This window comes from Accipiter gentilis, chromosome 22 (assembly GCF_929443795.1).
Source record: "Accipiter gentilis chromosome 22, bAccGen1.1, whole genome shotgun sequence".
In the NCBI taxonomy this organism is placed as follows: Eukaryota; Metazoa; Chordata; class Aves; order Accipitriformes; family Accipitridae; genus Astur; species Astur gentilis.
This window is the reverse complement of record NC_064901.1, coordinates 3,619,665-3,647,079: the sequence shown is the minus strand read 5'-3', so window position 1 is coordinate 3,647,079 and position 27,415 is coordinate 3,619,665. Positions and strand designations below refer to the sequence as shown.

At 51.8% G+C, this 27,415-nt stretch overlaps 2 protein-coding genes across 2 annotated transcripts; one reads left to right on the top strand and one right to left on the bottom strand.

The window, feature by feature from the left end:
* Positions 1-167: 167 nt before the first annotated feature.
* PROX2 (prospero homeobox 2) lies at positions 168-7,680 on the bottom strand. The gene is made up of 5 exons (XM_049825906.1): positions 6,798-7,680; positions 2,890-4,518; positions 2,249-2,356; positions 1,585-1,779; positions 168-1,492 (listed from the first exon to the last, which is right to left on the bottom strand). Exons 2-5 carry the CDS (start codon positions 4,453-4,455, stop codon positions 1,307-1,309), a joined length of 2,055 nt encoding a protein of 684 aa, XP_049681863.1. The 5' UTR covers positions 4,456-4,518; positions 6,798-7,680; the 3' UTR covers positions 168-1,306.
* Positions 7,681-8,779: 1,099 nt separating this feature from the next.
* Positions 8,780-26,743, top strand: DLST (dihydrolipoamide S-succinyltransferase). The gene is made up of 15 exons (XM_049825284.1): positions 8,780-8,902; positions 13,731-13,764; positions 15,105-15,153; positions 16,212-16,267; positions 16,621-16,695; positions 17,082-17,137; positions 17,842-17,953; positions 18,460-18,615; positions 18,902-18,987; positions 19,677-19,774; positions 21,602-21,732; positions 22,311-22,384; positions 23,236-23,319; positions 23,863-24,030; positions 24,533-26,743. Exons 1-15 carry the CDS (start codon positions 8,834-8,836, stop codon positions 24,665-24,667), a joined length of 1,383 nt encoding a protein of 460 aa, XP_049681241.1. The 5' UTR covers positions 8,780-8,833; the 3' UTR covers positions 24,668-26,743.
* Positions 26,744-27,415: the final 672 nt, after the last annotated feature.

Here is a 27,415-nt window from a genome sequence, read left to right as displayed (position 1 = left end):
GCGTGCTCCTCTGATGCTGGAGCTGTGATTTTTCTCTCCTGTGTCACTTGCTGTGCTCTAGTACCCAGCTGGCACCTTGCAGCACATCCAACATCCTCTTCTCGCTAAACATTTTGCATGGGGATGTCATTGCTCATCCACAGTTATGCATCAGAGCCCTCCCACCATGCCTCTCCCAGGACGTCCTTTCTCCTCACAGTCTTCCCCTCCCCACCGCTGCCTCTGCCAGGATGAGAGCCCTTATCACAAAACGCTTTGCCACTCACCATCGGGTGGAAAAGCAGCCACTGAATCCTGGTCGCAGGGAAAAGAAACCTCCTTGGGTTTACATCCCTACAGCAATGGGGCTGCAGACCTCAGGGCCCAGCTCCTCACCAGCTTATGTTAAAACCCCCAGGGACTGACAGGTCCCAAATAATGTGCTCCTCTTTCACCATGGGCAGGTTGTGGAGATGAGATGTTTGAGGCAGTTTTGCCAGTGGAAGCATGGTGTAAGGGGATGCGGGTGGGTGTTTAACATGGCACTCTCCTCCCAGGTGATGGGCTGGTGGGGGCTGGTTGAGGGGCCAAGCGGTGCTACCTGTGCACCCTGCTCTCCTCCAGCATCATGGGTAGCACTGCTGGTGAGCAGTTGCTCCTGGGCTGCTTCCACCAGCGCACAGTCACCTGCTTCGCCACAGCGCACAGCTGCATGGAGGGCTCTTGCCAACAGCACAGGGGAGGCAGGGGGGAGTGTTGTTCATGCTGGCTGCAACAAACACTGGTTTTACATCTCCCAGACAGGGTCAGCTATCCCCATGGGGTGATTGAAATGCTGGAATTCACCAGCTGTTTTCTTTGGACGCTGGTGTGTTGTATCTGGACAGAAACTGAGGGATGCTGTTGGACCAGGCACATCCACTGGTCTGCTGTGCCAAGAAAACTTTGCCCGCTGCTAGAACCTCTGCCTGCTTTATAAACAGAAAGGCTGTTTGCCCTGATCTGTGGCCCTCTGGGGAAGGGAAGGAAGGCAGCTCAGCCAGGGTCACAGGGATAATTGGGGCAGGGCGATTTCCCAGGCTCCAACCTCATGGCTCTATCCCTCCCCTCCAAGGTTCTATGGTAGGACCCCACCAGCTTTGAGCAGGGGAAAAAAACCACACAGCATAAAATCCCAGCACCTGAGGCAAGTGACAGACCTCATCCAAGGAACTGTCTTACAGGCCAGAGAGAAAATACTCAGAATAACGGACGCTGTACAGAGTGCCGGTGAGGTGCTTAGCACATGGTGGCTGCACACAGGACCCAGGGCTGCTTTCACAGAGTGTCAGCTGCGGAGCAGTTCCTGGGAGCAGCCAGCGGTTTTGAACCCTTCCGGGATGTTGCTGTCCAGTTTGGAAATTATTTTGTAAATGGGTTTCTTCCAGGAGGGGTCAGTGTCCTTGCCCGCCCTGATGGCACTGAAGAACTCCCGGAGCGTCAGGCTGGCCACCTCCAGGAACCGCCCTGGCACCTGTGGCGAGACAGGCATCAGCCCACGGCACCACCACGTCCCTGGCTCCCTCTCGCCCCGCCACCCCTGTTCCCTGGCTCCCCCCTCCTCACCTCAAAGTCGTTCCCCTTGTTATAGTGCATGTTGAGGGCACGGAAAAGCTCCGAGTCCCGGGAGACCTGGAGGGTGCCAGCATCCACAACGCCCTCCACCAGGGCCTGCCGGGCAAACTTCTCCACCTGGATGTAGTAAAACTCGCGGAAGTTGCTGAACCACTTGATGAGCTGGGAGGTGATGCAGCGGCTGAACTGTCAGGGCAGGGAGAGCCGGAGGATAGGCATTACACCAGCTTAGAGCCTACTTGCCCATGAACCCCCACAAGCCCAGCCAAGCATCGCTAGCCTGGCCCCAAACCCATCCCTACCCCAGGGGTGCAAAAGCACCATCCAGGACCATGACATGGGGGTTTCTGCAGTGCCTCTCCCCGCTGAGATTCAGATCCCAGCCACCCTGCAGTGAGGAGGCACATTCATGTTGAGCTTTAATCCCAATACCTCGACTGCACAAAGCAAAGACCTGGCAGCCCAGGTCGGCCATGGCCTTGAGCACCTGCTCCGGGGCAGCCCGTGCTGAAGTGGGTGCCATCCTCCCTCTCCTTCCAGTGAGGTGGGGGGACACAAGAGCATCCTTTTCCCTGGAGTTCCCCAGCGAGGTTGGCTGGGTTGCACAACACATGGGAGCCCTGCCTGGCACCAGCATTTGGTGCTGCTGTTTTACCTGCACGTCAAGGAAGTAGGTCTTCAGCAGAGTGGAGCTAGGGTAGCGGGTGAAGAAAAACATCAGCTTGGCCTTCTTCAGGTGGCCGGGGGTCAGCGCCTCCTGCATCTGCCTTGGGGTCAAGGAAAGTCTGCACACAGCAGCCCAACTGGCTCGGCATATCCCTGAGCACTGGCCCTGGCATGCACATGCCTGGTGCCCAAAATAACCCCTCCCCATGGCCTGGCAGCAGGGTGGAGGGGGTTCATCCCTGGCTGGGCAGCCACTGACTTTTCCCTTCGGCATCCCCAGGGAGGCTGCTGCTCCCCATGGCACTTCCCAGGATGGTGGGAACAGGGATTTCCATGAGACACCTGTTCCTGGCGTAGGACGACAGGACCACTGGGATGGCCTAAGAGCAGGCTTGGGAGCTCCTGACTCCTATCCCCAGCTATGCTACAGCATCTAACCAACCCTGAGGAGCAGCAGTGCCCTTCCATGACTCAGGACCCCTTTCCTGCCCACCCCTTTTTAGCCCCCTGTGGAGCAGCAGTGACCATGGCCCTGGGGAGACCAGCAGGGGCTGTGCCGAGCTGTGGCTTTGGAGGATAAGGGGAGCATGTCCAAGCCCAGGGACCTCTCCAGCTGCCCTCAAAGGATACATGGGTGGAGGCAAAGGGCATGCCATCCATCGCAGCCTGCAGCTCCCCGCAGCCATCCCTGCCAGCCGGCAGCAGCGCCAGGCTCTCCATGTCGGCAGGGCTCAGGGGCAGGGGATGCTGCTGCTGCTGTCTCGCGACTGACGACCTCAGTTTGACGGTTCCCCAGTGCAAGTCGAGGGGCTCCAGAGGACCCCTCTCCAGAGCAGAGGGGCTCCCACGAGAGCTACTGCCCCAGAGGCCGTGCTGGCCATAGCCCAGCAGCTGGCTTAGCAGCTGGCTGTCCTGGACTGGGGCAGCCGAGACCAGTGAATAACCCATGCTGGGTACCTGAGAGGGTTTTCTGACCCCCTTTGAACTGAAGGAGCCAGCATGAGAGCCCAGGCTCTTCCCTGAAGCTCCTGACAGGGCCTCAGCCTGAGGTGAGCCCATCGAGCCTGGTGCATTCCTGGGAGATGACTTAGCAAGTGGCTTTCTGCATTTCCCAGCAGCAAAATACTCTCTCTTCACATCAGGCCCTGGCACTGGGAGGCTGCGGTGCTGCTGCAGAAGGTGGTTGGCTACCTTCGGCCAGACAGTCTTCAGGACAGAGTCCACCACCTGCGACGTCACCCCGGCCAGCTCGTGCTTCAGCGCCTGCGAGAGGACCCTCGCTGCTGAGGGCAGGCCACCTGTGTCGCCGCTGTCCTCGTCCTCCTCCAGACCACGCACCTCCAGGACACTCTTCCAGAGAGGTGCTTTGCGTGCGTCGCTGGTGGCAGTGGCGCTGTCCTCTTCTGGTCTGTCTCCAGGCTTTTCAGGCAGTGGATGCACTTTCTCAGCACCTTCCTGGGTTTGGGCAGTGTCCCCAGAGTCACAGACCTGGGAGAACTTCTCCTGAAGCCGCCTCAGTTGCTGCTCTAAAAAGCAGAGCTGCTCCTTGAGCTGCTGGCAGCTCTCAGCGTGGGGACTGCCCACCATGGGGGCCACTTGCCCAGCTGCCCCTGTGGCCTGCTGGGGAACCCTCGGCTTCCTCTTACTCTCCCGGGGCATCTCACCGCCCCTCTCCCTCTCATGCCCAAAAGCTGCCTCCAGGCTGGTGCCAAATGCCTGAGGGGTTGGTAGGAGGCTCATGCCTTGGATGATGCTCTCCACCCTGGCCCGTTTGGCTCGTAGGTGCTGGCTGGAGACCTGGTCCTGTAGGTGCTGGTCAGAGAGCTGGTCCCTGCCAGCAGCACAGGGCACAGGAGCTGGGGCATGGGTCCTGGGGAAAGCCAGGGCTTGCGCTCCTTCTCCAGGAGATGTACCACACTTGTAGTCCTGAGGCAGGGCCACCGCCTGAGAGGAAGGGAAAATGATGGTGGGATCCAGGCTCCTGCCAACCATCGGGTGGCTGAGAAGCTGTGATATCAGGGACGCGCTGGGGGAAGGCAAGAGAGAGTCAGTCTGGAAACAGGGCTCCAACTTTAGCCCCTGGCTGTGCCCTGAAGTGACACGGTCTCTGTCCTGCTCAGAGCCAGTCCTGCCATCCATCATCTCTTGTTCCTGCCTAGACACTGGAGAGCTGACCCTCAGCTGATTGGGGATCATTTCCAGTGACAGACTGGCCGGCTTCCCAGGTGTTTGATATTTCAGCCTGCTAGTGGTGTGGAGCTGGAGAAAGAGCAAGAAACATCAGTGGGCAGGAACTTCATACAACAGCTCTCCATGCACATGGCCAGAGATTTTTTCCTCCCAGATTTCCAGGGCATCCCTGCTCCCCTGCAAAATCTATTTGACCAGGGAATGACCCAGGCAGAAACCTCCAGGCACTGCAAAACCCATGAGCAGGCCATCGGGTGTTGCATGACAGCAGCAACGCCCTGGACACTGTCACAGCTCCCACCTACCAGCCAGGCTTTCACAGTGCCCAGAGTACCTTTCACATGGTTTGGGCCCTGGATGCACCCGGCAGCACGGACTTCTCACACCACCAGCTGCGCCCGCACCAGAGGCTTTTGGGGAAACTCCCCTCTGGGCTCATGGACTCACGTACAAGGGTGGTGAGCAACAGATGGAGCCCTCTGCCACCCACGCCTGGGCAAAGGTGGTTTTGGGTGCTCCCGGGTGCTCACAGAGCATGGGGATGACAGCTACATCCCTGGTGAAGGCCTTCACAGTACGTGGCGGCTAGGCCAGGACATGGCCGCTGCTTGCTTCTGCTGGCACCCAGCACCCACCACCACAGCCCCGAGGGCACGGTGATGGGCGGCAGCGCTGTGGGGCCGGAGCGGCACAAACAGGCTGGTGGAAAGGGGCACAGTGAGGGTGAAAGTGTGACGTGACCTGCTGCAAGCGGGACACACCGGGTTGTTCAGGCTAACAGCACGGGGCTCCTAAGCATTTGGCAAAACACTGAATAAAAGGGATGGGGATGGGGATTACCGGGGAAGAGAAAAACTACTGAGCCAGCAGCCCTGGGCTTAAAATTGTCATGCTGACTCCAGGCAGGGACCTGCCCCCTCCACTCGTTCGCTCACTCGGACAGCTTTGCAAAAGAAGGTGCAAAAGCTCCTATCCTAGGCGATTAGAGGAACCATCCCTGTGGAGTGCTTCTTCCCCATCCACATTCATTAGCAGTAGCTTTGCATCCCTGAAGTAGGACAGTTTATGTCTTTTCCAGACACCTTTAAAGTGCCCGAGATTCTTTTGCTATACCCAGAAGTATCTGATCATTTTCAATACTGTCAGTCTCCTGTCCCTGTGACTGCTCCACAGCGAGTCCCCCAAGCTAATGAGCAGTGTAGAAAATGTTTTTTTTCTCACTGTTTTTTAGCAGGTTGCCTTTCTTCAAACAGCCCTGTATTCCAAGCAAGTATCTAGGAGAGCTCTACCTTTTGCAGAGCTCTAGTCTTGACAAAAGTATTTTCTGGGTTGTCCAACACCACTTGTTGCTCTCCCATATCGTCTCCCCACTCCTCCTGACCATTAGGGTTTTGTTTTGCTAACAGTCTGTCATGGGGGCATTCAAACTGCTCAGTTTACCCACGGCCAATGCAAGGCTGGGGTGCCGGCAGCTCTCAGCAACACCCCTCGCACTTGTATAACAAGCTTCACCATCACCTGCGGCTGCCTCTTAGCCTGCCAGTCACTTCCAACAAAGCCACATAGCAAATGCAATGCAGTCATAAATTTCATCCACCCTTAAGCCTTTCCGCATGGCATGGGCACAAGACAGTCGGTCCTGATACCTCAGTCGGTTTGTCACAGAAACACCTTCTTTTGGCACTTGGTCACAACTTCTCACCTCCTCTGTGTTCAACAGCACTGTCCCCTATGCTGAGGCTTCCCAGCCCCAGGAACATGGGGTGATACAGCCTTCATAAGCAGATCGACTCAGAGCTTGCAAGAACCCCTCCACTTGCCTAAGGCTTCCAGCACCACCATCCTTCTGCTGGAGATTTGGAAGGTGGGAGCAGAGCCCGCGGTCCCAGGCCATGGCAGCCTGCTGTGGGTGGCCTCAGCTCCCCCCTGCAGCCTCCCCAGCGCCGCAGGGCTGGGAGGTGCTGCCCTAAAGCAAAATGTTCCTGCTGATGCAGCCCTTTCCCCGCTGAGTTAGCAGATGCATGCTTCGGTTCCTACTCTTACTACGAGCCCTCACCAGTACCACCTTCCAAAACACTAAAAAGCAACCGAGGCTCCTCTTACCTGAAGAAAAAGACCGAGGAACAAAGCGAAGATGCTCAGAAGAGAAGGCAAGCGTGTCCTCTCCAAAATGGGAGCCACCCCACGTGGGCTCCCCAGGTGCTCCTCGGTAGGAGAGCCGTACACAGAGCAGCCTGCCACCCCTCCAGCACTGCAAATCCCCCAGAGCCTTCCCCAGCCACTGCACCCCTCTGTCTTCAGCAAGCAGTCCCCAACCCAAGCCACTGGCACCTCTCTGTCCCACTCACCTTGGCTCCAGGGGCGCAGGGAGCGCAGTGCCTGAGGGCAGGCGTCCGGGGGCCACTGGATGCCGCAGAGGCAGTGCCGGCACGTCCTCCCGCTGCGCTCAGGTCCTTTAAAGAGGGAGTGGGGAGGCCGGAGGCAGCCAACCGGCTGGGAACGACATCTGAATATGCAGATGGATGTCCAGGAGGTCAGGTCCAGCGCTGGGGTCCAGCCACCTTCCCTGCTGCTCAGCTGTCTCCCAGGCTCATAGCCCCTGGGGTCGGACAGGCAAGGGCTGGTGCCCAGGTGGGCAGAGGGCCAGACAAGCAGTTTCCCCCTACAGTTTGGCCTGGAAACCCCATCTAGGACCCAGGGTGGTGAACCGTTGGTGAGGTGATGCAAATACACTGGGCTAGAGGCAGTGCTGCAGGGAAGGAAGGAGCCGACCCAGAGATCCACATGCTCCCCAGCTCCCACAGAAAGCGCCCAGGCATTTCCAACATCCCCTGCCGTCGGGACACGGAGGCATTTTGGCTGGCCTGAAGGTCTGCAGTGTAGGACGTGGCCAGGAAATGCAGCAACACAGGAAAAGCAGCAACACTGAGTCCCTTGCTTAACACAGGGTGCTTTAGAGACACTGCCGCAGCGGGCAGAGCCAGCACCACTGTCAGCTGAGCACACCTTGACTCCAGCTCAGGACAAACCTACCTGCCCCAGGAGCACACGTGGTTGTGAGACATTTTGTGCAGGAGCTGTGGGGTGGGTGGACAAAGGCTAGCCACACGTGCCACTCCTGGGGCTTCGTCTGCTTTGATGCCACATGCTTACTGAACATGGTGATGTTTGGTGTATTCATTTGGGAGGCAGGAGGCTGTGGTTAAAAGCAGCTGACATCAGGTGGTCATGTTCAAGGATATTAGCCCTCGAAAGACAGATCGTGGAGAAATCCCTGGCAGAGAGCCTTTCTGGCTCAGCTACCTTTTATTAAAGCAGGCAGCACAGCCTCAAAGCCTCAGAGACTATCCCCTGTCGATTTTTATTCTACCTCTTTTCTTTGAAAATGATCCCAAGGATGTTCATTGCGAATTTATAATAGGAGACTATTTTGGAGGTTGCAGTTTACCATTCATATATTATTAAGCAATGGCTAAATTAAGGGCATGCCCATAACCTGGACTTGGCTCCTTGAGAGAAGCCTGGCTGCCAGACAGCCTTTGATGACTATCCAAGCTAATTCTCAGATTCAGCAAATGGGTTCCTTGGGTTTTCTTCCACCCGTGGTTCCCCACCTGGAAGCAGCCAGAAAAAAAGAAGCTGGCTGGGGTATTCTCAAATGTTTTCAACATACAGACGACATCTGAGGAACAGGGCTTACTTGTGGACTCATTTGCCTGTTTGCCATGGTGAGGTGACCGCCTTGCCCATTTCTAACCAAGCAACATCCCACTGGCGGACGCCTGCACCAACATCATCCTACTCAAGCCCGACCCCATGGTTTGTCAAGGCGAGCAGGAAGACCACCGGCACAGCTGTCCTGCAGCAATCCAGAGTGGGTTCAACGAAAAGCGTCACGAAACAGCACCCTTTGGCAATACGCAGGTCCGTGTACGTACCAGGAACTGTAGGTAACATAACTCGCAATGTGGAAGCCCCTGTGCCCGCTTGTGCCGGGGGCGGCACAGCCTGCGGACAGGCAGGGCTGTGCAACGGTAATGACAACCGGGACACAAGGCATAACCCAACCGTCTGCCTGCCACCCGGCCCCGCGCGGGGCTGTGGAAGACATCTTAGGTACGGTTCCACAGGACCCTCCTGAGGCGCCACCGCCTGTCCCTGCCCCGCAGCCCCTGCCTTAGGCCTGTCCTCGCCCCGCAGCCCCGTCCCCACGCCTGTCCCTGCTCCACAGCCAACCCCCCCCCCCCCCCGCCCACCATAGTGCCGCCCCTCTGACCCTGCTCCCCCCGCTCCGGAGAGGTTGGTCCGGCCCTGCGCACTTCCGGCTCGCGCCGGGCCTGCTTCCGGTGTCCGCCCTCCGGCTCCTCCCGCCGCCGCCGCCGCGATGCTGCTGCTGTGGCGGTCCCGCTGCCTGGGCCGGGCGCTGGGCCGCTCGCTGCGCGCCCTCCGGCAGGTACTGCCCGCCGCGGGCACCCGCCGCGGGGAGGGAGGGAGGGAGGGAGGGAGGGAGGGCGGCGGTTGGACGGGCGGGGACGGTGGCGGCGGCGGCGCCAAGGGCACCGGGACGCGTCCCCCCCTTCCTTCCCCCCCCCCGCCCGACGCGAGGCACCGCCACCCCGGGCGCGGAGGGCAGGGCAGGGAGGGGCGGCACGGGCGGCGGGGCTGCCCCCCACCCCCGGGAGGGGCCGGAGCCGGAGCCGGGGCCGGGGCCGGGGCCGGGGTGAGCGCGGCGCTGCCCCTTCCCGGGGCCGGTGCGTGTGCCGCTGCCCCCTCCCGGGCTGGGCTGGGCTGGGCCGGGCCGGGCCCGCCGCCCCCGTCGGGAGAGGCGGCGCCTCGCCTGCGGCACCGGGCAGAGCTGACCGAGGGGAAGAGCCTCCGAAAAGCGCCGCTCTCGGGCTCCGCCGTCGCCGCCTGTCGCCGGGCTGAAGCGGTTTGAGGGGCGGCTCTGTTGGCAGCCGTGACTCGCTCCCTCCACCCCCCCCCCCCCCCCCCCCCCCCCCCGGCCTCCGCCGGCAGAGACCCTCCCCGGCCGGGGTCGGCCCGGTGCAGAAACGGCAAATGAAGTGGTGCCTACTTTCTTACTTAATTCCTGTGCTCAATTTTCAAAGCGGCTGTCGTTGAACCAACCGGTGCGAACAGCGGTAACCTGTGCTGGCGGTAGCCTGGGCTTGCGGGTCCGATAGCCAGAGCCAGCAACTCAAATCAACATCGTGGTGGCTCTTGACCTGCTCGTTTCTGTCGTTTGCTGACTTCGGGCCATGTCTTCCGTTTAAATAGCAAACAAGCACAGCTTTATCTACGTACATATATATAAGCATGTACATACGTACGTATATATGCACATACGTACCTATATATGCATATACATACGTATATATGCATGCCTACAGGAGAAAAAAGATCACTTCTCTTCCAAATGACCAGCTGAAGCATTAGAGCATGAGATTTGATTTTAGCCATTGTGTGAATGTAGGTGAGCAAGTGTTGACAGCTAATTGTAATGTTGAACATTGTTATGCTTCCCTGTAGGGCTATTGTGTGTTAAATGCTTGCCTCTCGGCACTAGAAACAGATTCGTGTTTATAAATAGCTCTCTGTGTGTATATAAAACCACTATAAACAATTTATAACTAACTACATAGTTATATTTTGTTATTCATATATGTAGATACAAATTGATTATAGTGCAGGTTAAAATAAGCTTATTTAAGTGGCATTTTAACAATATTTATGCTTTGTCAGCTCTCAGTGGTGCTGTGCAATTACACAGAACAGAGGGGAAAGCCAGATGGAGTACTCCAACCTTTTACAAAACTAGTCTCCAAATCAGGAGGTTACAGGAGGTTATAGCTGAGTACTAGGAAGGGGAGATGAATTTAGTTAACCTGTTAGATGTACTAAAAAAGTTGAGAAGTCAAGATGGTAGCAGTAGTTTGATTTCCATTTCAGTAGGGACATGGGAAGTAAGTTTTGATGAAAGGGATAATACAGGCCTTTGGTGAGGTGGAAAGAAACGCCAGAACTTGGCAAACCTCTGATGGGAGAAGTGAGAACAATAGACATGTAAAAAATTCAAAAGTGTAGGGTTGAACGGGAGAACAGTGGAGTCAGCAAGAAACAATGAGGGTAGGGCAGGGTTGGCTGGATTTTGATGATTTCATAGAAGAGAAAAAGGTCCTGGATTCATGTATCAGGTAGAAATCATGAATGTGCATCAATAGCCTGCATCCAAGCATGTAAGACTCTGGGTGGAGGAGGCGAGGCAGCTGTTGAAGGATGACCTGAAAAAGTCCAGAGAAGAGCTAGTCTGAAAAAGGATGGTTTGATTAGAGCTACATTCAGTGCTTTGAGAATCAAGTCCTCGTGTTTATCTGGGGAAGAGTTTGTAAAGAACTTTTTCTTCCCTGTTTGATCCTCCCTGGGTGCTGGAGGAGGTCTCAGTCTGTCATCTTAGTAACAGTATCCTTTACCAGTCAGCATTGTTATCTCCATCCCATCTTAGCATTTGCCCTGCCATGCTGTATATAATTGTGTTAAAATCCATGAAAGATGTGCTGTGGGTTTTTTGTGTGTAGCAGTGGTTTGTGCTCATCCTTGTTGTTAAAGCAGCAGCTTCTTTGCTTTGAAGAAGCCAGGACTGGACAACCGATTGCTGCTTTGCCTGTTGTCAGAGCTGCCCAGCACTGGGCTTCTGTTTTGCCTCTGTTGAAATTAACTGTACTTTTCTGTTCAGTTAGTGTCCTTACCTGAACTGGTCGCTGTTCCCACTCCTGGAGAAGAAATGTGTAGGTATACAGGCTGTCGCTTTAGCTGATGTATTCCATAATTTATTTCACTGTGTAGTGACCTACGGGAAGGCGATTACTCCTTGAAAGGTGTGGCCTGGGACGCTGTGTGCCAGGGTCCCTTCGACATAATAACAGTTATAAAAGCAATTCTGAGAAGTCATGTGAAATATAGGGGAAAAATTAATCACTTGGTATGTGAGTCACTAGCTAATTAGACCAAGACTTATTTCTTAAAGTAAAGGCTGTCTTTTTGAAGTGACCCAAAGTGCTAATGCCAGCTAGCAAAAACTAAATGTTTCTGTTTTCACTGAAGAAGCTCCAAGATCAGGCAGAGGCAGATTTAGCCAGGTGATACCAGGAACAGGTGCAATCACAGTGATTTCTTCCAGGAAAAAGGGAACAGGAAGCAACCCTGTCGGGCATCTCTCGGAGCTGCACGTGCATCTCTGAGGTACTGTGGTTAAGGGATGGACACAAGAGAGAGGGAGTTTCCTTATCTTTCATTAGTGCTTCTTCCTCCCATTAGAGCTCTTTGCCTCACTTCTTAACCTGAAAGACAGAAGGGTAGAATGATACCAGTTTTTTCCTTAATTTTGCAGTGGTTGTGGAGCTTTCATCATGGAAGAGAGCTGCAGGTGTGTTTTCTTGCAACAATTTATTTTAGGACAGGCCTTCTAAACTTTTTTTTTTAACCTTACAGTAAACTGGTCATGAGCAAATAAAACTGGCTGATTTTGCCTCAGTCTGGGTCTGTACCTCTTTCTTAACAAGTTATGTGTAGGGTGCCAGGAATACCTTTACCACTTTTTTTATGAAGCACCCAGGAAAACATTAATGGGCAGAGGGGAGCTCAGGTTGCTTCAGTACAGGATCAATACAGGAACTAACCTATGTGCTTAGGATTGTGGTGCTTTAGACACTTGACCAAGCAGAGTTAACTTGAAATTTGTCTTACTGATCCCAGCTTAGGGCTGTCTCTAAACAAACCAGATCTGAGTTAGCAGCGCGCCCGTGCTGCACTAAGATTAAGCGTTGTAGCATTCGCGATGACTCTGCAAAGTCTGTGCAGTGCTCCCTGCTTTTCCTTCCCCAGTCGGACCTGGGGCAGGGGCCCCAGCAGGCCCTGCTGGAGGCTGTTTTTGCAGGACTGTTGGTCCAGGATCATCGGTCCCTGCAGCGGGCTGGAAAACAGGGTAGCTACATGGCGCTGTGCTGGAGCTCCTGAGATCGGCCGGACCCACGCTGGCTTAGCAGCAAGTCAGCCTGGCCACCTGCATCCTCAGCACAGCTAATCATAACCCTGTTGAACTGCCCATTGATCATTGAGTTGACCATGTGTTAATATCTGAGAAGCCGAATCGATCAATACGTTCGGGTAATTAAACTGCCAAGCGGCTGATTCCAGACCTGTTAGTAGTTTTGACGATATGAAGTGTTCACTGAATATATTTTTGTATGCTACAGCTCTCAGTCCTGCAGATGGTGTGACAAGCTTAAGTATCTCTGTGGTCCTCAATGTCTATGCTGTCTTATCACACACAGCTCCACAAATTATTTTGGTATTTAAGATCAGTTACATCCCATCCTGCTTGCTCTGGTGAAGCTGAAATCAGGGCTTATATGCAAACTTCCTTTCAGACACTGAAGATGTGAATGAAATCTAAGTTTTACCTCTTACCTTAGCTGCTGGATAAGGGTGCTTTGAGCTGTTGGGTAGCTGTTCTTTCAAACCAGTCAACTGCATTTTAGTCATGGTTACTGTGATATTTTCCTATAGCTTTTAAAGAGTTCTTACATTCTCCAAATCTGCAGGTTTGATGCTAGAGAAATGTGTAATAACAATAGGGAAGGTAACTGGAATATCTTGAAACGTCTTTTACTTTTGAGGAATGTTACGCTGAGCTAGGAGTGCAGTCAATGATTACATGAGCATGAAGTGAAACATCACCAGAAGGTGGAATTCCTGGCTCACTGAGGGCAGTAGAAATTTTTCCATCAAGGGAAATTCTGTCCTTCTGGAGTTCAAAGGCTTCATAGCCTTAAAACAAACAAACAAACAAAACCCCAGATGCTGCATTTGTGACTGTAGGATTAAACATCATGGGATGTTTTATTGTTGTATCCAGTAGCTACCCTTGACCTTCTCGTTCATAGCAAATTTTAGTGAATGAGTCCTTAGAAATCTGTTCCTTCTTAAAGGGGAAAGTATGCATAAGAAGGTCAAAACAGCTGGAGCCACAACTGGAAACCAAGTGCATCAGGTTTAACATCGCTCCACAGGAAAGAATCCTGGAAGGAGACAAAATAAAGAGGAGGGTGTAGATGCTCTTGCTGTCTCCTGCTATTGCACGTTATGGGAAAATAGCAGGCTTGCAGTCTGGACCATGGAAATGGTGGGTCCTGTCTCTGATCTAGGTCTCATGGGAAAACCAAAGTCTTTCTAGGGTGGGTCTGTCTTTTTGCAATACTGATAGTTCCTCTTCTCTCTGACAGGGGAACTGTACTCTGGCAAGATGCTCTCTGTCTGGTGAGTCTTATGCTTTTATTTCATTTCAAACTACCTAGACAGAACAGAGCTGATGATGGAAGTAGGTAATAAGTTTGATTGGGGTTTATTTCCGTCAGTCATGTAATGAAGAAACAGTTGGTGAAATGAGCTGTGTTTCCATGTGAGTGCCTCCCTTGCCTAATTTATGTACTGCCCAATCCATTCAGCTCTGGTGAAGATTTCACAGCAGCAGCACAGTGTATTTCAAGCACTGCAGTGCTTGAAACACATACTGTTGCAGAGCCTAGCTCTCTAATAAACTCCTTTGAAAATGATGGGTGAATATTAAGTGACATGTCACATCTAGTATGCCTATGAACTCCTCTTCGGTACTTAAACTGGATTTTCCCAGAGCTCTGTTTTTTCTAGCCATACTGTGTTTATGTAGCATTACCTCACTCACTTCTGATTCCACATTGAGAAACCAGTTAAATCTGCTTACCTTTTCCAGCTCCTAGAGTTCCAATAGCAGCTCTTTAGTAGGGGATAGTGTCAAAATTGTATCACTTTTTTTAAAAATCAAGTGGGGAAATGGTTCTTCCTTCTGGCATTGTGTAATTGAGATAACTATGTTCTCCAGTTGCTATGCTGACTCTCTTTAAGATCAGACTGGAAGACTGCCCAGTGCTCTGAAAAAGACAAAGGACAGGAGTTCGGTTCGTAATAAAAATTGCAGTGTCAGGGCATGTGAGCAGTGCGGGAAGGGGACAGTGGGGTATGTGAAACTGAGAAGCTATGCAAGTACCTCCCTGCTGGGAGCTTTGGAAAAAAAATGTTCTTGGGACAAGGGGTAGACAGAGAGCAGGGGTGATGGTGGCTTGCTACTCTGCCCTACACCCAGTTTTCATTCTTTTTTGACTCCTTACCTATCCATGCAACTGTGAGGCTTCCTGGGGGTGCCTCTTAGGGGACTGATGCCTTGCTCCTATTAGGAACCCCTTTGTATTGGTGAGGATAACTCAGCAGCAACTGAGGTTTCAGCAGTCCTGGAGGTGTTCCTTGTAGCTGTTTCCTGGTTTTGTTCTGGCTGGGGTAGCTGCTGTTTTGTTTGCCCTTTTCAAAGTTATCCTTATTAGCATTGAGGTCAAGATACAACTGTTTTTCCCATCTCTATAAATCTAGATGAAGACAAGACCACTGTTCTTGGCAAGCTCTGGGCAGGTTTGATGGCACTGATGTGCCTCTGTATGCTTATATTCCCCACTTAGTTGCAAGCTTCTTTCAGGGTGGACAGTGGTGTCCTCTGCACTCTTTTACCTGACAGGGACACTTGAGGGCTGGACAACATTCCTGTGGGGTAACACCATTTTCATTCACAGGTGTGGCTGGGAGCCAGAGACTGGCTTACATGAACAGCAGGAAGCTTGTGTAAGTATCTGCAGGAAAGCTATGATGTGGAGAGGCTGGGGCTGCTCTAGCCCTGATAAGATTTGGGAGCTGGGAGGCAGAATATGGTTGGCTGTCATAAAATCCCTGTGCACATCATAGGAGCATGGAGCTAGCCTTAACAAAATCTAGGTTTTGCAGGTCAGGAACTCTGGCACGCTTAAAGAAAAGAAACCTTGTTTGGAACCAGATACTGAGGCATGGAAGGGACGGGAATGAGGAGACTGGTGGTAAATGGATCTCTAGCCTTTGATTATCTGACTAGAAGTCTTTGCTCTATGGTGGCCTCCTGGTAGGATTTCTGTCAGGAGAAGTGGCATGGTTCAGGGAGCTGTTGTTCATATGGCAAGGTTTGTATTGCTGAGATGGTCTTGTAAAAATGTATTTGGGGAAATAACCTTAAGAGTATATCCATAAAAGCCTGAAAAGCTGGTCTGTTTGCACCAAGTAGCCTGTGTTAGAGGAAATGCTAAAGCACGTTTGCTTCAGGTTTCCAAATGTGGTGTTAGTAGATATAAAAAAAATTCCTTTGGAACGCTTGGGATTGCCAGCTCCCTGTGAAGGGACATGGTGGAGACAAATAGCTGTCTCTTGGATGTGTTGCCATAGGCAATTTATGGGACTTTCTCTTTTTTTGGAGCAATCTAGCAACTTCTGTAGAGATGACAGTCCTGATCTGGAGGTAGAAAATGGTTACTGCAGTAGTCTTGGGTGTAGGGTGTAGGGCTGTCTGGGTCAGCCTTTTATCAGTATTTGAACCACAGGGGTTCTGTTGGGTTGCCTCCCTAAATTAAAATTCCTTAAATGTCAGTTCTCACTGAATTACTGAGAGCGCTAGTGATGGTAAGCTGCAATGTTTCCTTTCTTAGTGGGATTGTTGCAGCTTGAACAGTAAGTAGGTGTCCTTGGAACAAATACATCAGAACAGCTGAGCAGCCTTTCAGATCAGTTAAGCAAGTGTAAATTCTGTACTTCAGCTTGGTGCTGGCAGCCTGCAGAGGAACATACTTCTGTGTTCATGTCTTTCTCTCTTTCTGCAGAGTAAATAGCTCCAGTGTCTTCACTGTCCGTTACTTCAGAACCACTGCAGTACGTAGTAAGTAAAAAGTCAGGAGTCAGCGGGATGGCTCTTGTGCTACCTGTTGGTGTCCTGACAACAGCTGAAGCTGCCTCTTCCATTCTTGGTCTAGGTCCACTGCTGTCCCACCTTGGTGGATGAATGAGCGTTTATGTCCTGGGGCCCTAAAGATTTTGTCTGGCATTCCTGTCACAATGTGACTTTCAGTCAAATGGGAATTCTCTTGTGTTAATCAGTGTTGAAGCAAGGAGAAGGCCAACGTTTGATGTCTGTTGACTTACTCCCTCTAGTAGAGTCCTGATGACAAGAATGAAGCAATGCCATAAGTTTTGAGCTCTGAATGCGTTCAAGTCTGTCTGTCTCTCTCACAGGGGATGACGTGGTTACGGTGAACACACCAGCCTTTGCAGAGTCAGTCACAGAAGGAGATGTCAGGTGGGAGAAAGGTAAGCTGTTGCCTCTTCCCTGAAATTCTCAGAACCGTTGCTGCTGCACTGGGCAGCTCGGGGGTGCACTGTAGTTCACTGGCTGACAGCCTGGCTCTGTGCATTTCAGTCTGTGACAGAGGCAGTTAATTGCAGTTCTTCTGAGGGGTAAGGATTGCAGTTACTGCCTCAGCACCTCTTTGTCATGGGTGATGTTGGGTGAAAGGTGATGTCTAAACTGGAATCAGACTCTGCAGTAGGTTGATGTTTGAGCTAGACTTTTCCTTAGCAGCTGTGGAGAACTGGAGTGAGAATATTCTGGATTAGTGGGGGAGACTGCTGTGGGTTAAGAGGGGAGGCCAGAGCACACCTCCCTCCTCACAGTGGTCTTCATATCTATCATTCAGCTGTTGGAGACACAGTGGCAGAAGATGAAGTGGTGTGTGAGATTGAAACAGACAAGGTAGGAGTTTTCTGGACCAAAACTTTTTATAGTTCTGTAGCAGGTATCCCGTATGGCTCCTCCCCACTGAATGCTCCTAAAGCCTGCAGGCCCTGCCTGTGTCTCCTGCTTCTGTGATGGAGGAAAGCTTTTCTCATCTAGTATGAAAGCTGACTGTGCCTTAAATGAGAATTCTTTGATAACTCTTTCCTTCCTCATACATTTGATTAAGCATCAGTGGTGCTGATGTTTGTTGGAGCTGCAATTCCACTCTTCCTTCCAATTTGTGCTCTAAGCTTTGAAACATGTTTGTGTTTAAACAGAGGAGAAATCTGCAGAGCCATAGGATGTCTTCAGACTGTTTTAAATTTAGCCTTTAAGTTTACTCGCTCCTTAAAGGACTCTTAAGCTTTGAAGTTCTTGCTAAAATGCCCTGCCAAGTTCTGCTTCTGGTGTTGCTGTCAAGAAGATGCTGGCAGCGGGTCAATTCTTGATTGTACCCTGGAGCAGGAAGATCAGGCTATATGTTACACTGCCAGCATCTCCCAAAACTTCCAAGCACTGGCACAAAATCCCAGTGGGGGGTGTGAAAACAGGCGCAAATGGTGCGAGACAGAGCTGCTGTCTTTGCCAAATTACAATATCTTATCTGTGCATATTGGCATCTTGGCCACTTGTTCTCCATCCAATGTTTGGGGGGATTTCACTGATTTTCCATTTTGCAGACATCAGTGCAAGTTCCAGCCCCAGCAGCTGGTGTGATTGAAGCCCTTCTGGTACCTGATGGTGGCAAAGTGGAAGGGGGAACACCTCTGTTCAAACTCAGGAAAACTGGGGGTAAGTCAGGCCTGTATAACTTGAACAGGCCTTCCTCTTTCCACCAATCTTTTTCTGAAGATGGAAGCAAGGCATTTAGAGGGATCCTGAGAGAGGTTAAATGTTTCCTCCATCTGCCTCTCTAGCTGGAAGAAAATACTCCTATTCTTTTTCCTTTAGAAAAGCATAATTTCAGCCCTTCGGAGGGCGGAACTTTTCTTTTGCTCCTTCTGGAGGAGACTGCAGCTCTAAGTTAAAATTAATTGAGAATTCCACTGATACAACTCCCTTCTCCAACCTCTTCTCTTTAGCATTCAGTCTTGTGCACAGTGAGGAGATCTAGGGTGTCGATGAGTAAAACACTTTCACCTTGGGATCCTCTTGTGGTGGTTCCTATCAGTTCAGTAGTGCTGAGAACATAAAGGCACTCTGCTGGAGGGTTAACTTTTATCAGGTTGGTTGGACTCAGAGATCCCTGACAGTGGAAGCTGTTGTTGCCCTTACCATGGTTCTTCCTTGTCTTTCAGCTGCTCCTGCCAAGGCCAAACCAGCAGCAGCCCCTCCTCCTCCTGCAGCCCCTGAACCTGTAGCTGCAGCTGCTCCTCCCCCTGCTGCAGCACCAATTCCCACTACAATGCCACCAGTGCCGCCTGTGTCAACTCAGCCCATTGATAGCAAACCAGGTGAGCCAATAGCCATTTTCTCCCATTTTTAAGCCTCTCTCACTTGGGGAGAGTGTAAGCTTAAAGACAGCAAACAGTCTGGCATTTATGGTGAAGACCTCCCCGCATTATTGCCCTGCATGCTCCAGACTAGAGAGCTCAGCTATGCCTGGAACCTGCCCAGCCCAATTCAAGGCTGTTTCCGCACTGTGTTGCTTGAGCAAGGAGCTCAGATGGGCGTTCTACCTCAGGGCATTGCAATTAAGCCCTGGCTTCCCTTTCTGACTGATGTGTTCTTTACCCTCAGTGTCTGCGGTGAAGCCAGCTGCAGCCCCAGCGGCAGCCCCTCCTGGGGAGGCAGTGCCCAGCAAAGGTGCCCGATCAGAACATAGGGTAAGCTGTGGGAGTAGGGGCCTTGCCAAGGCTTCTGTTGCTGGGTGACAGTCTGTTCTGACATAAGTCTTGAGCTTTCTGGATGAGTCTGTATCTACCTGTTCACATCCAGCTCAGTGGGGCTGTAACAGATGGGAAATTCTCTACATGAGGGCACCACTTAGGGGTGGGCTGGAGGAGGAGCCAGGTCTGATCTGACGCAGGTCTTTTCTAGGTAAAAGTCTTGTCTTGAACTCTGCTGACTGAGCACAGAAGGCTCAGTGTGATCTGCTTGGTCTGTCCACAAGGCCTCAGCAAAGGGCTGAGGCTGCTGCAGCTGCCTTGTGCATTCTTAAGAGAACATGGTTCAGCAGCCTGCTTTCTTAGCAGTCTTGCTCTTCTCACATTAGCCTCATGCTGGAAACCTATGCATGCTTGGAGGTCCTGAGAAACACACAGGTTGGAAGTAGTTATACTGTGATGCATTTCAGCACTGCTTTTCAAGTGAACCGTGTGTTGAGCTGGGCAGCTCTCGTGAAATCAGCTCAGCCTGTCATGCTCCTCAGGGAGACCTGGAGTGAAAACCTTGGCCCTAAGCATCTATTGCTAGTCAACCAGATGGCAAGAAAAAGGGCCTTTTGGGTTTCTTGTGCATTTTGCCCCTTGAATGAGCTTGAGGTAGCTTCTGCTTATATCTTTTTAATTTTCAGGTGAAAATGAATAGGATGCGTCAGCGTATTGCTCAGCGGCTGAAAGAGGCTCAGAATACTTGTGCCATGCTGACCACTTTCAATGAGATCGATATGAGGTGAGGAGCAGACCTCTTTTTCCCTTTGCAAGTAGAAATAGATGCAGGCAGTCATCTTTAAATAGCAGTCAAGACCTTGCTGATTCTCTTTGGAGAGATCAGCAACATGTCTTTTGGGACCTCTTTCTTAGGTGAGTACCACAATCTGCGCAGCTTCATCACGGCCACATTGGTGTTGCAGTATGAGGGGTGCATAGCTTCCTAATGGCCTGTCATTCCTTGGGAGTCTCATCTGTGTAGTTCTTGGTTGAGGACTGGTAGATGTTGAGCAGAAGACCAGGAGTGACTACTATCACTTGTATACTGGCGACAGCAAGATGTATCATCTGCTTTCTGCCACCCCACCAGGTTACTGCTTTTGGAGGTGTGCATATTTAGCTTCCAATGAGGTGGTTCCCCAGGGCTCATCAGCCTTTCAGGTGAGCACTACATAGGTCTGAGGCCTTTGCTGTCAGATGATGCAGCTTTCCAGAGACAGACTATCATCCTTCCCCATCCCCTCTGGGCAGGTGGGGGTCTTCTGACTCAAGTGCTTGCACGGACTGAACACACTAATGGCTTTGGAGGGTGGGCAGCTTATGTTACAGTGCATTAAGGGGAAATTGTGCCCAAATCAAATTGCCTTGTGAAATCCTATTCTGCTCCTTAAGACAAAACATGTAAATATTTGGGTCTCAGAACAATAAGGTTGGCAAAATAGTCTTGATTGGAGAGGAAGTGCTGCAGCTTTATCTCCTCTCAGAGGCTCATTGAGGTGTCACTTTACGCTGGCCTCGGGCTCTCATTGCATCTGGTAATCTGGTTTGGATTGATTGCTGTAAGGTTGACTCGTGAGGACCTGTGCTGGGGCCTCCTGCTTCCCGCAGGGGGTCAGCATCTGAAAGGAGGAAGCCATAATGAGCCAGTTTCATAGCAAACCTCGTCCTCATTGCTGCAGTCCTTGTGTCTTGGGAGACACTAATGTCTTTGGGTGGTAATCCTAGCCCTAAACAAGGTTAGGCACAGGAAAACAAACACTCTAAACCATGGAGACCCCTGTGCCTTGCTGAAGCTGTCTCTTCAAAGGCTCAAGGTCTCTGGAGGGGGGAGGGATGGACCATGCAATTCCACAGGTCTGGTATTAGCCTAGAATAGGCAGAGCTTGTAGCCACAGCTTGGTTGAGTTTTGTAAATGGCCTGAGTTCTGATAAATAGAAGCAGTGGGGAAACATGATTAGTCTGGTTGAGGGCTGCAGGTGGGCTGGCACCCACTACCATAGCATCTGGGAAGATTTCTTTCATATTTGTGCAACTCCCAAAGCTGGAGAGTTGGGTACGGAGGCATTGTTGTGCTGGCTGGCGCTGGACTTGCACAGTGATTGAAGTCTTTTCCCTCTGACACCACGTGCATCTTTTCTGCTCTTGGCATTTTCTGGTTTTTCACCCTTCCAGGGCTGGCCCAGCTACACCTGCTGTTGCTGTCTGTGGTGCCACACTGGTGGCAGCACTGGTGTCTCCAGAGAATCGGTGGCAACATCAGGTCTAAACAGGAAATACACCATACCCCATCTTGCTAGGTGCTTGGCAGTGTGGGCCATGCAGGTTAACCCTGTCCTGTGGAGTTTGTGGTCCAGGACCAGTGCCTGTTAGATCCTTTGGCAGGGGCCTTAGAGCCACCTTCAGCCCACTTCACCTATGACATTTGAAGGATTTTTCAGCAGACTAGGGGTTTGCCGGTTGGTGGTGCAGTTATGCAGTCCTTGGGCCTGGCAATGAAATCTGTTACAGAGCAACAGAGTGGTGTTTTCTTGGGCTCCCTGCTGACCAGCATTATCATGTGTTTTGCAGCAACATCCGGGAGATGAGAGCTGTACACAAGGATCCCTTCCTGAAAAAGCACAATCTGAAGCTAGGTTTCATGTCAGCTTTTGTGAAAGCTGCAGCTTTTGCTCTGCAGGACCAGCCCGTTGTGAATGCAGGTGAGTGGTGACCCTTGCTGGTGAGTTGCATGTCTCACCAGTGAACGTGGCCGAGTGGGGGAAAGCAGGTGGCCCAAGTCCATGGCAGGGCACACAGCCTGGACAAGCAAGTCAAATACACAGAAAAAAGGGGGACAGTCCTACGTGCTGCAGCTGATTTTGCTAATGCCACATATGTAGGTAGAGGACAGCTTGCCAAGAGGGGCTCTATTAGGAAGGGGTTGCCAGGAATGGGGCTGGGGCCATGCGTACACAGCTGCAGAGGGCAGAGCCTGCTGGTTGCTGTAGCGGTAGCTGCTGTAGGTGTGATGCAGTTCCTGGGCGGTGTCAGATGTACTTGCTCAAATCTAGAAGAGAATAACCAAGGGAATGTCCGAGGGGGGCTGACCTATCTGGACTGTGTTTCCTTTCCGTCTATCCTGGTGCTTCTCCCACAGGTGCAGTGAGGGCTCATTTTTCTCTGAAGTTATGTTTAAGCTAGAGATTAACAAGTTGGTATGATTTTGTGGCTACGTCTGGCCTGTTGAGCCCTTGATCTTGGGTACTGCATGTGAAAAACAGCTTCTTTCTCCTTCTAGTGATTGATGACACGACCAAAGAGATTGTGTACAGGGACTATGTGGACATCAGTGTCGCTGTAGCAACTCCCCGGGTAGGTACCTTGGATGCTTTGGCCATGCTTCCTGCAGCCTCGGCTCATGGGATGGTCATATACTTTGAGCCAACTCAGCTTTGAGCTCTGCTGCAGCAGAAACTTACTGATGAGACCGATCTTCTAAATGAGACATCTGATATATTGTGGACTGCTGAGATGGTTTTGGGAGGAGGTGGAGGACGAAGAATATTCTGCCACTGTACTAGGAGATGGAGTAACAAGGTCTTTTTTTTTTTTTTTTTTTTTTTTTTTTTTGTGGACCCATGAGGATATGGTATAGACAGTAAAAGCTTTGCATGTCCTGTCCTTTGGCTAACCCTGCTGTGTTGTTCCACCATTTCTGTAAACGACATTGCTGCTTCAAAGAGATGTTCCTGTCCAAGCAGAGTATGGGGTGGAGGTACAGATGTTGAATTAGTTAGTTCTGTCGTGAGGCAGAGGTTTGGCCACGACTGAAGTTCTGTCATTGCTCCCAAAGTCTAGGGGAGGTCCATCTTAAAGGGACTCGACTCTTCTAGTGGAGAAAGAGGTGGCAGCTGAACTTTACCCAGTGCCTCTCCTGCTTTTGTGGATGTGGAGCTGGATCCAGGCAGACGTGGTTGATTTTATGAGACTGGCTTACAAAGGCAAAGATGATGTCTCAGTACACACTAAGGTGTCGGCCCTTAGTGCTTGTCATGCCAGGTTTCCCGGCAGGCTGACAGGGTGCAAGGCAGCTCTGCCAACCACCTGCTGTGTGCTGAGGAGGAGGCAGGAACTCTGCTGGGCTGAGGCCAGGCTCCTGCCCCTTAACAGTTATGTGTGTCGCTGCGGTGAATTTGCTGACCATGCACTATGCTTCTCCCTAGGGTCTTGTGGTCCCTGTCGTTAGGAATGTAGAAAACATGAACTTTGCTGACATAGAGCGTGCTATCTACGAGTTGGGGGAGAAGGTAAGGAAAGTTGGAGGTTTTTCTGAAAAGGGTTGGGAGGAATGGGAAGAATTGGGGGTGCTGAATAGGCATGAATTGATTCAGTTCCTCTGTGTCATCATCTCTGACCTCTAACACACTGAGTTGTGCTGTGGGGAGTGATCCAGTTACATCTGTAGCTGTGCCTGTGCCTTACAGGACAGTCTATCTACTTGTTGCCCTTCCAGAAGACTGCAGAATATGCATTAGTGACATGGTGTGTCTTCACCTTTGTCTCTAGAGGCCAAGGCTGAACTGCCCTGGGGTAGAAGTCTCTGTGTCCATCTCCTGCAAAAGCAGAAGTTGGAAGCGAAGGCAAGAGAATCCTTCCCCAAAGCCAGTAAATGTTCAGATCTAAAGACAGGATGCATTTTCAATTACTTTGTGCTGGTTTTCAGCTGAACAGATCAATAAGTGAAGATCTTGCCATCAGCATTTATTCCTGGAGAGAGTGAACATCCAAACCCTTGTCCTTTGCCTTCTGTGATCTGTTCCAGCTCTCCAAGACCTTGCTTTTTCTTCTAGGCACGGAAGAACGAACTGGCCATTGAAGACATGGATGGCGGCACTTTCACAATCAGCAACGGAGGGGTTTTTGGGTCACTCTTTGGGACACCTATCATTAACCCACCCCAGTCTGCCATCTTAGGCATGCATGCCATCTTCGACAGGCCTGTGGCTGTGGGAGGCAAGGTAGGTGGAGCTGTGCAGGAGGTTTCAGTGAACATAGGGGAGAGGTCAGTGGGATGAGGACCATAGCCCATATGCTTTTTCTAGGGGTTGGTGTCAACTTCTAAAAGGCTTTACTGTGAAGGAGGAGCAGAGACTAATGGGTGTAGGGCAGCTTTGCTGGCACTGGTACTTGCCTGAGGTCTGCAGGGGGCCTTGTCCTTTCTGTGAGGGGGAGAAATAGATAATCTGCTTAGTTGTGGGGAGGAATAGGCTGTAGCCTTTGTGATAGAGAACAGCTCCAGAAAGGGACCTAGTCTTGTGTGGTGCGGACCCAGCCTGAGTGGTGATCAGTGCCTGGGTGAGTGAGCGGGCAGGTAATCCTGCCAGGCAGGACACATCCAGGAGGGCCTGAGCCCTGGATTCAGGATAGGAAAAAGCCCAGGTCTTCCCGGAATTCACAGGAGGGTATTATACAGGCAGTAGGGCTGAGGTCACTAATGCCCGTCTTATTCCTCCCCTTCAGATCGAGGTGCGGCCCATGATGTATGTGGCGCTGACATATGATCACCGGCTGATTGATGGCAGAGAGGCAGTGACTTTCCTGCGCAAGATCAAGGCAGCGGTGGAGGATCCCCGCGTGCTGCTGCTTGACCTGTAGAGCAGCCACACCCCCACACAACCCACCCAGGGCAGGGCCACAGCACCAGCAGGGGCAGTGCAGGGCATTCAGGAACTGGCAGGGGTCATTCCAGTCTCTCTCCTTCCGCTGTGATTGGAGCTGTCCCAGAGGGAATTGTGGGGATAGCTCCTACCTCCTTTCCTATTCTGTCTAACGAAGGTTCAGTTTCTCACGAGGATTGCTAAGCAGTGGGCCAACCACTGAATGGCACTGCCTTTCCAGAGCCAACTGTATGGCATCCTCTCCCTCACAGCACTGAACTCTCACCTCTAGCTTGTCCTATACCACTGGAAACTGCTTGCTGCTGCTGTGCTAGGGTACCCTTCCCTGCCACTCCAAGGCAGGTTCAGCTTTATTTCCTAGCACTGAGGTTCCTGGGAGGGAGAGGAGAGGAAAGGCTACTGTTCTGTCCCTGTTTTGCTTGAAAATATTTCACACTCATCTGCCTTGCAGGGGCAGTCTGGGGACGCCCAGGCCACTTGCAGCAGAGGTTTTGATCAGAGCAGGGCTTGAGGTAGGTGTCATGCCTCTGGCAGTGCCCTGGTTACACTCCCTCCACAGACAGGAACGCAGCAGTGGCAGCTCCCCTGCTTTCCCTTGGAGATCGTTTGTCTCTCTCCAGCCTGGTCACTGATGTGAATGTTTGTCTGGGTGGGCAGAGCCTGTGACCTCTGTGGAGGTAGCACTGTTCCTGGGGGGACAACCCTTTCACCATTACATGCCTGACACGGGGCTAAGAACCAGCCCCCAGCAGCTGTCCTTGAATCACAGCTCACTGATGGTGGATCTGACTGCTGGCTTCCTGCGTGCAAGGGCTTGGCCTGCTACCAGCAGAGAGACAGCTGGGGAGGGCCAGGTCTTTAACTGTAATGTACATCCCAGCCCAAGGCTGCTGGTTTTGGGGGGAGGGGGGCAGTCCTTAATCTGATAGCGCACACATGTATTGGGGAGTGAGGGGGTTGCTAGTGCCTGCAGAGTCTATTACTCTTACCCTCTACGCAGAACTTGTAACTAAAATATTTAACACAGCGGATTTTAAATGAAATAAAACTGGGCAACGACTGCGAGGTGGGGTGTGTTTGAGGGAACGAGCAACAGCTCCTGGGTGAGGACTCAGGCAGCAGCTTCCTTAGCGTAGTGTAAGAAGCCTGTTTTCTGGTGGTGAGAGAAAAGAGGGAATGGGAGCTGGGCCCATCACTGGGGGTAATAAATTGAGGCTTCTCTGGCTGTGCCAAACCCTCTTTGGCACAGAATTGGCTCTTCCCAGCAAAGATGAGGTTTTCAGGGCTGGAAATCCTCCTTTTCTTGGTCTAGCAACAGAACTGTCACAGACAGCAAGGAAATCCCAGTGTTTGCTAAATGGCCTGATGGCCAAGAGGGAGACCTGGGACAGGCTCTTAAAGTACAGGTGTGGAGTCAGGTTGTTTTCGCTGCTACAACAGGGGAGAGTTATAAATCATGCAAGTGGGGAAAAAGGCTGTTAAGGGTTGCAGAGGGAGAAGGGAGGCAAGATCAAAGAACTGCAAAGCAAAAGCTGTCTGTGGTGCTGAGAGTGTCTCCCCAAGGAGCTGTCCCTGTCGGAACAGTACGAAATCGTTCCAGGGTTTTTCCAGCTCTGACATCAACTTCAGAGAATGGTTTGCCTTTCCCAGCTATGAGTGAAGAAGACAGCCCCTTTTAACAGAATGTGATTGCACTCACAGCTGGCATGCTGATGAAAGGGAGAGCAGTTCCTAGTACTGGTTCCTACAGCTTACTGGCAGCTGTGGACAAACTGGTGCGTGGAGTCCGCTTTCCTCTGACTGTCCCTGGTTGAGGTAGAAGAGTAGGGCAAGAGGAAAAACCCCTTCCCTGTGCAGTAAAGGAAGGGCAAGGAGTCTAGCTGCTCTTTAACAAATAAATTGAGTGAAAAATTGATTAAAAAATGCTGCTAGCACCCAGCCCTCCACGCTGGTTTAGGATACAGAGGGCCCACCCTGACTTTGTATGTGAGCCTGGGGAAGGGCAATGCCTGTATTCTGTCTGGAGCTGCAATAAATGAGGCCTTTGAACTACCCAGGGAGTGAATGTACAGTCAAGCTTTTAAAATTATGCAGCCTAGCAAACTGCTTTTTTTAATCTGTCCTGGTGGCGCTTGCTGTAGGAGGGTTATGCAGCTGCGGTGCTTGAAGCTTCCTTTTTTTGACCCTCCCGGGTGACACTGTGTTGCAAGAAGCCATGCTGTGGCTTTGGTCAAGGGTCAGTCCTGCTGAACCTCCCCTGAATCACAGGACTAGGAGGCTGCTGGCCAAGGGTGCAAGCCTGCTGTTGGAGCCTTCAGCCAGTGCACTCTTGCCCTAGAGAGGAAAAGCCCCAGGGTTAGCTGCTCCTGCTGTCTGGCTTGCCGTGGCATTAGTGGTCAGCTCCCCGGTTAGTCCTCTTGGTTTTGCGCAGCCTTTGAGGTGTCCCCTGCCCTTGCTGGGGTGGCAGATGAGTTTCTCCCGGGCTCTGCTTCCCTCTGGTGGACAAGTGCTCCTGCCTGAGAGCCAGGCTGAACCAGCGAGGAGCAAGCAGGGTGTTGCTGCTGGTGGCAAGGAAGAGCTGGAACCAGCTAACCACAGGAAAGTTTCACTGGTGCAGTAATTCCTTACTATCAGGGATAAGTGAGCAATGGGAGGGAGTGCTGGGAAAGGAGGGCCAAAACTACACTGCTGCCAGTCCTAGCCATCCTTCCAGCCTATGGCTTTG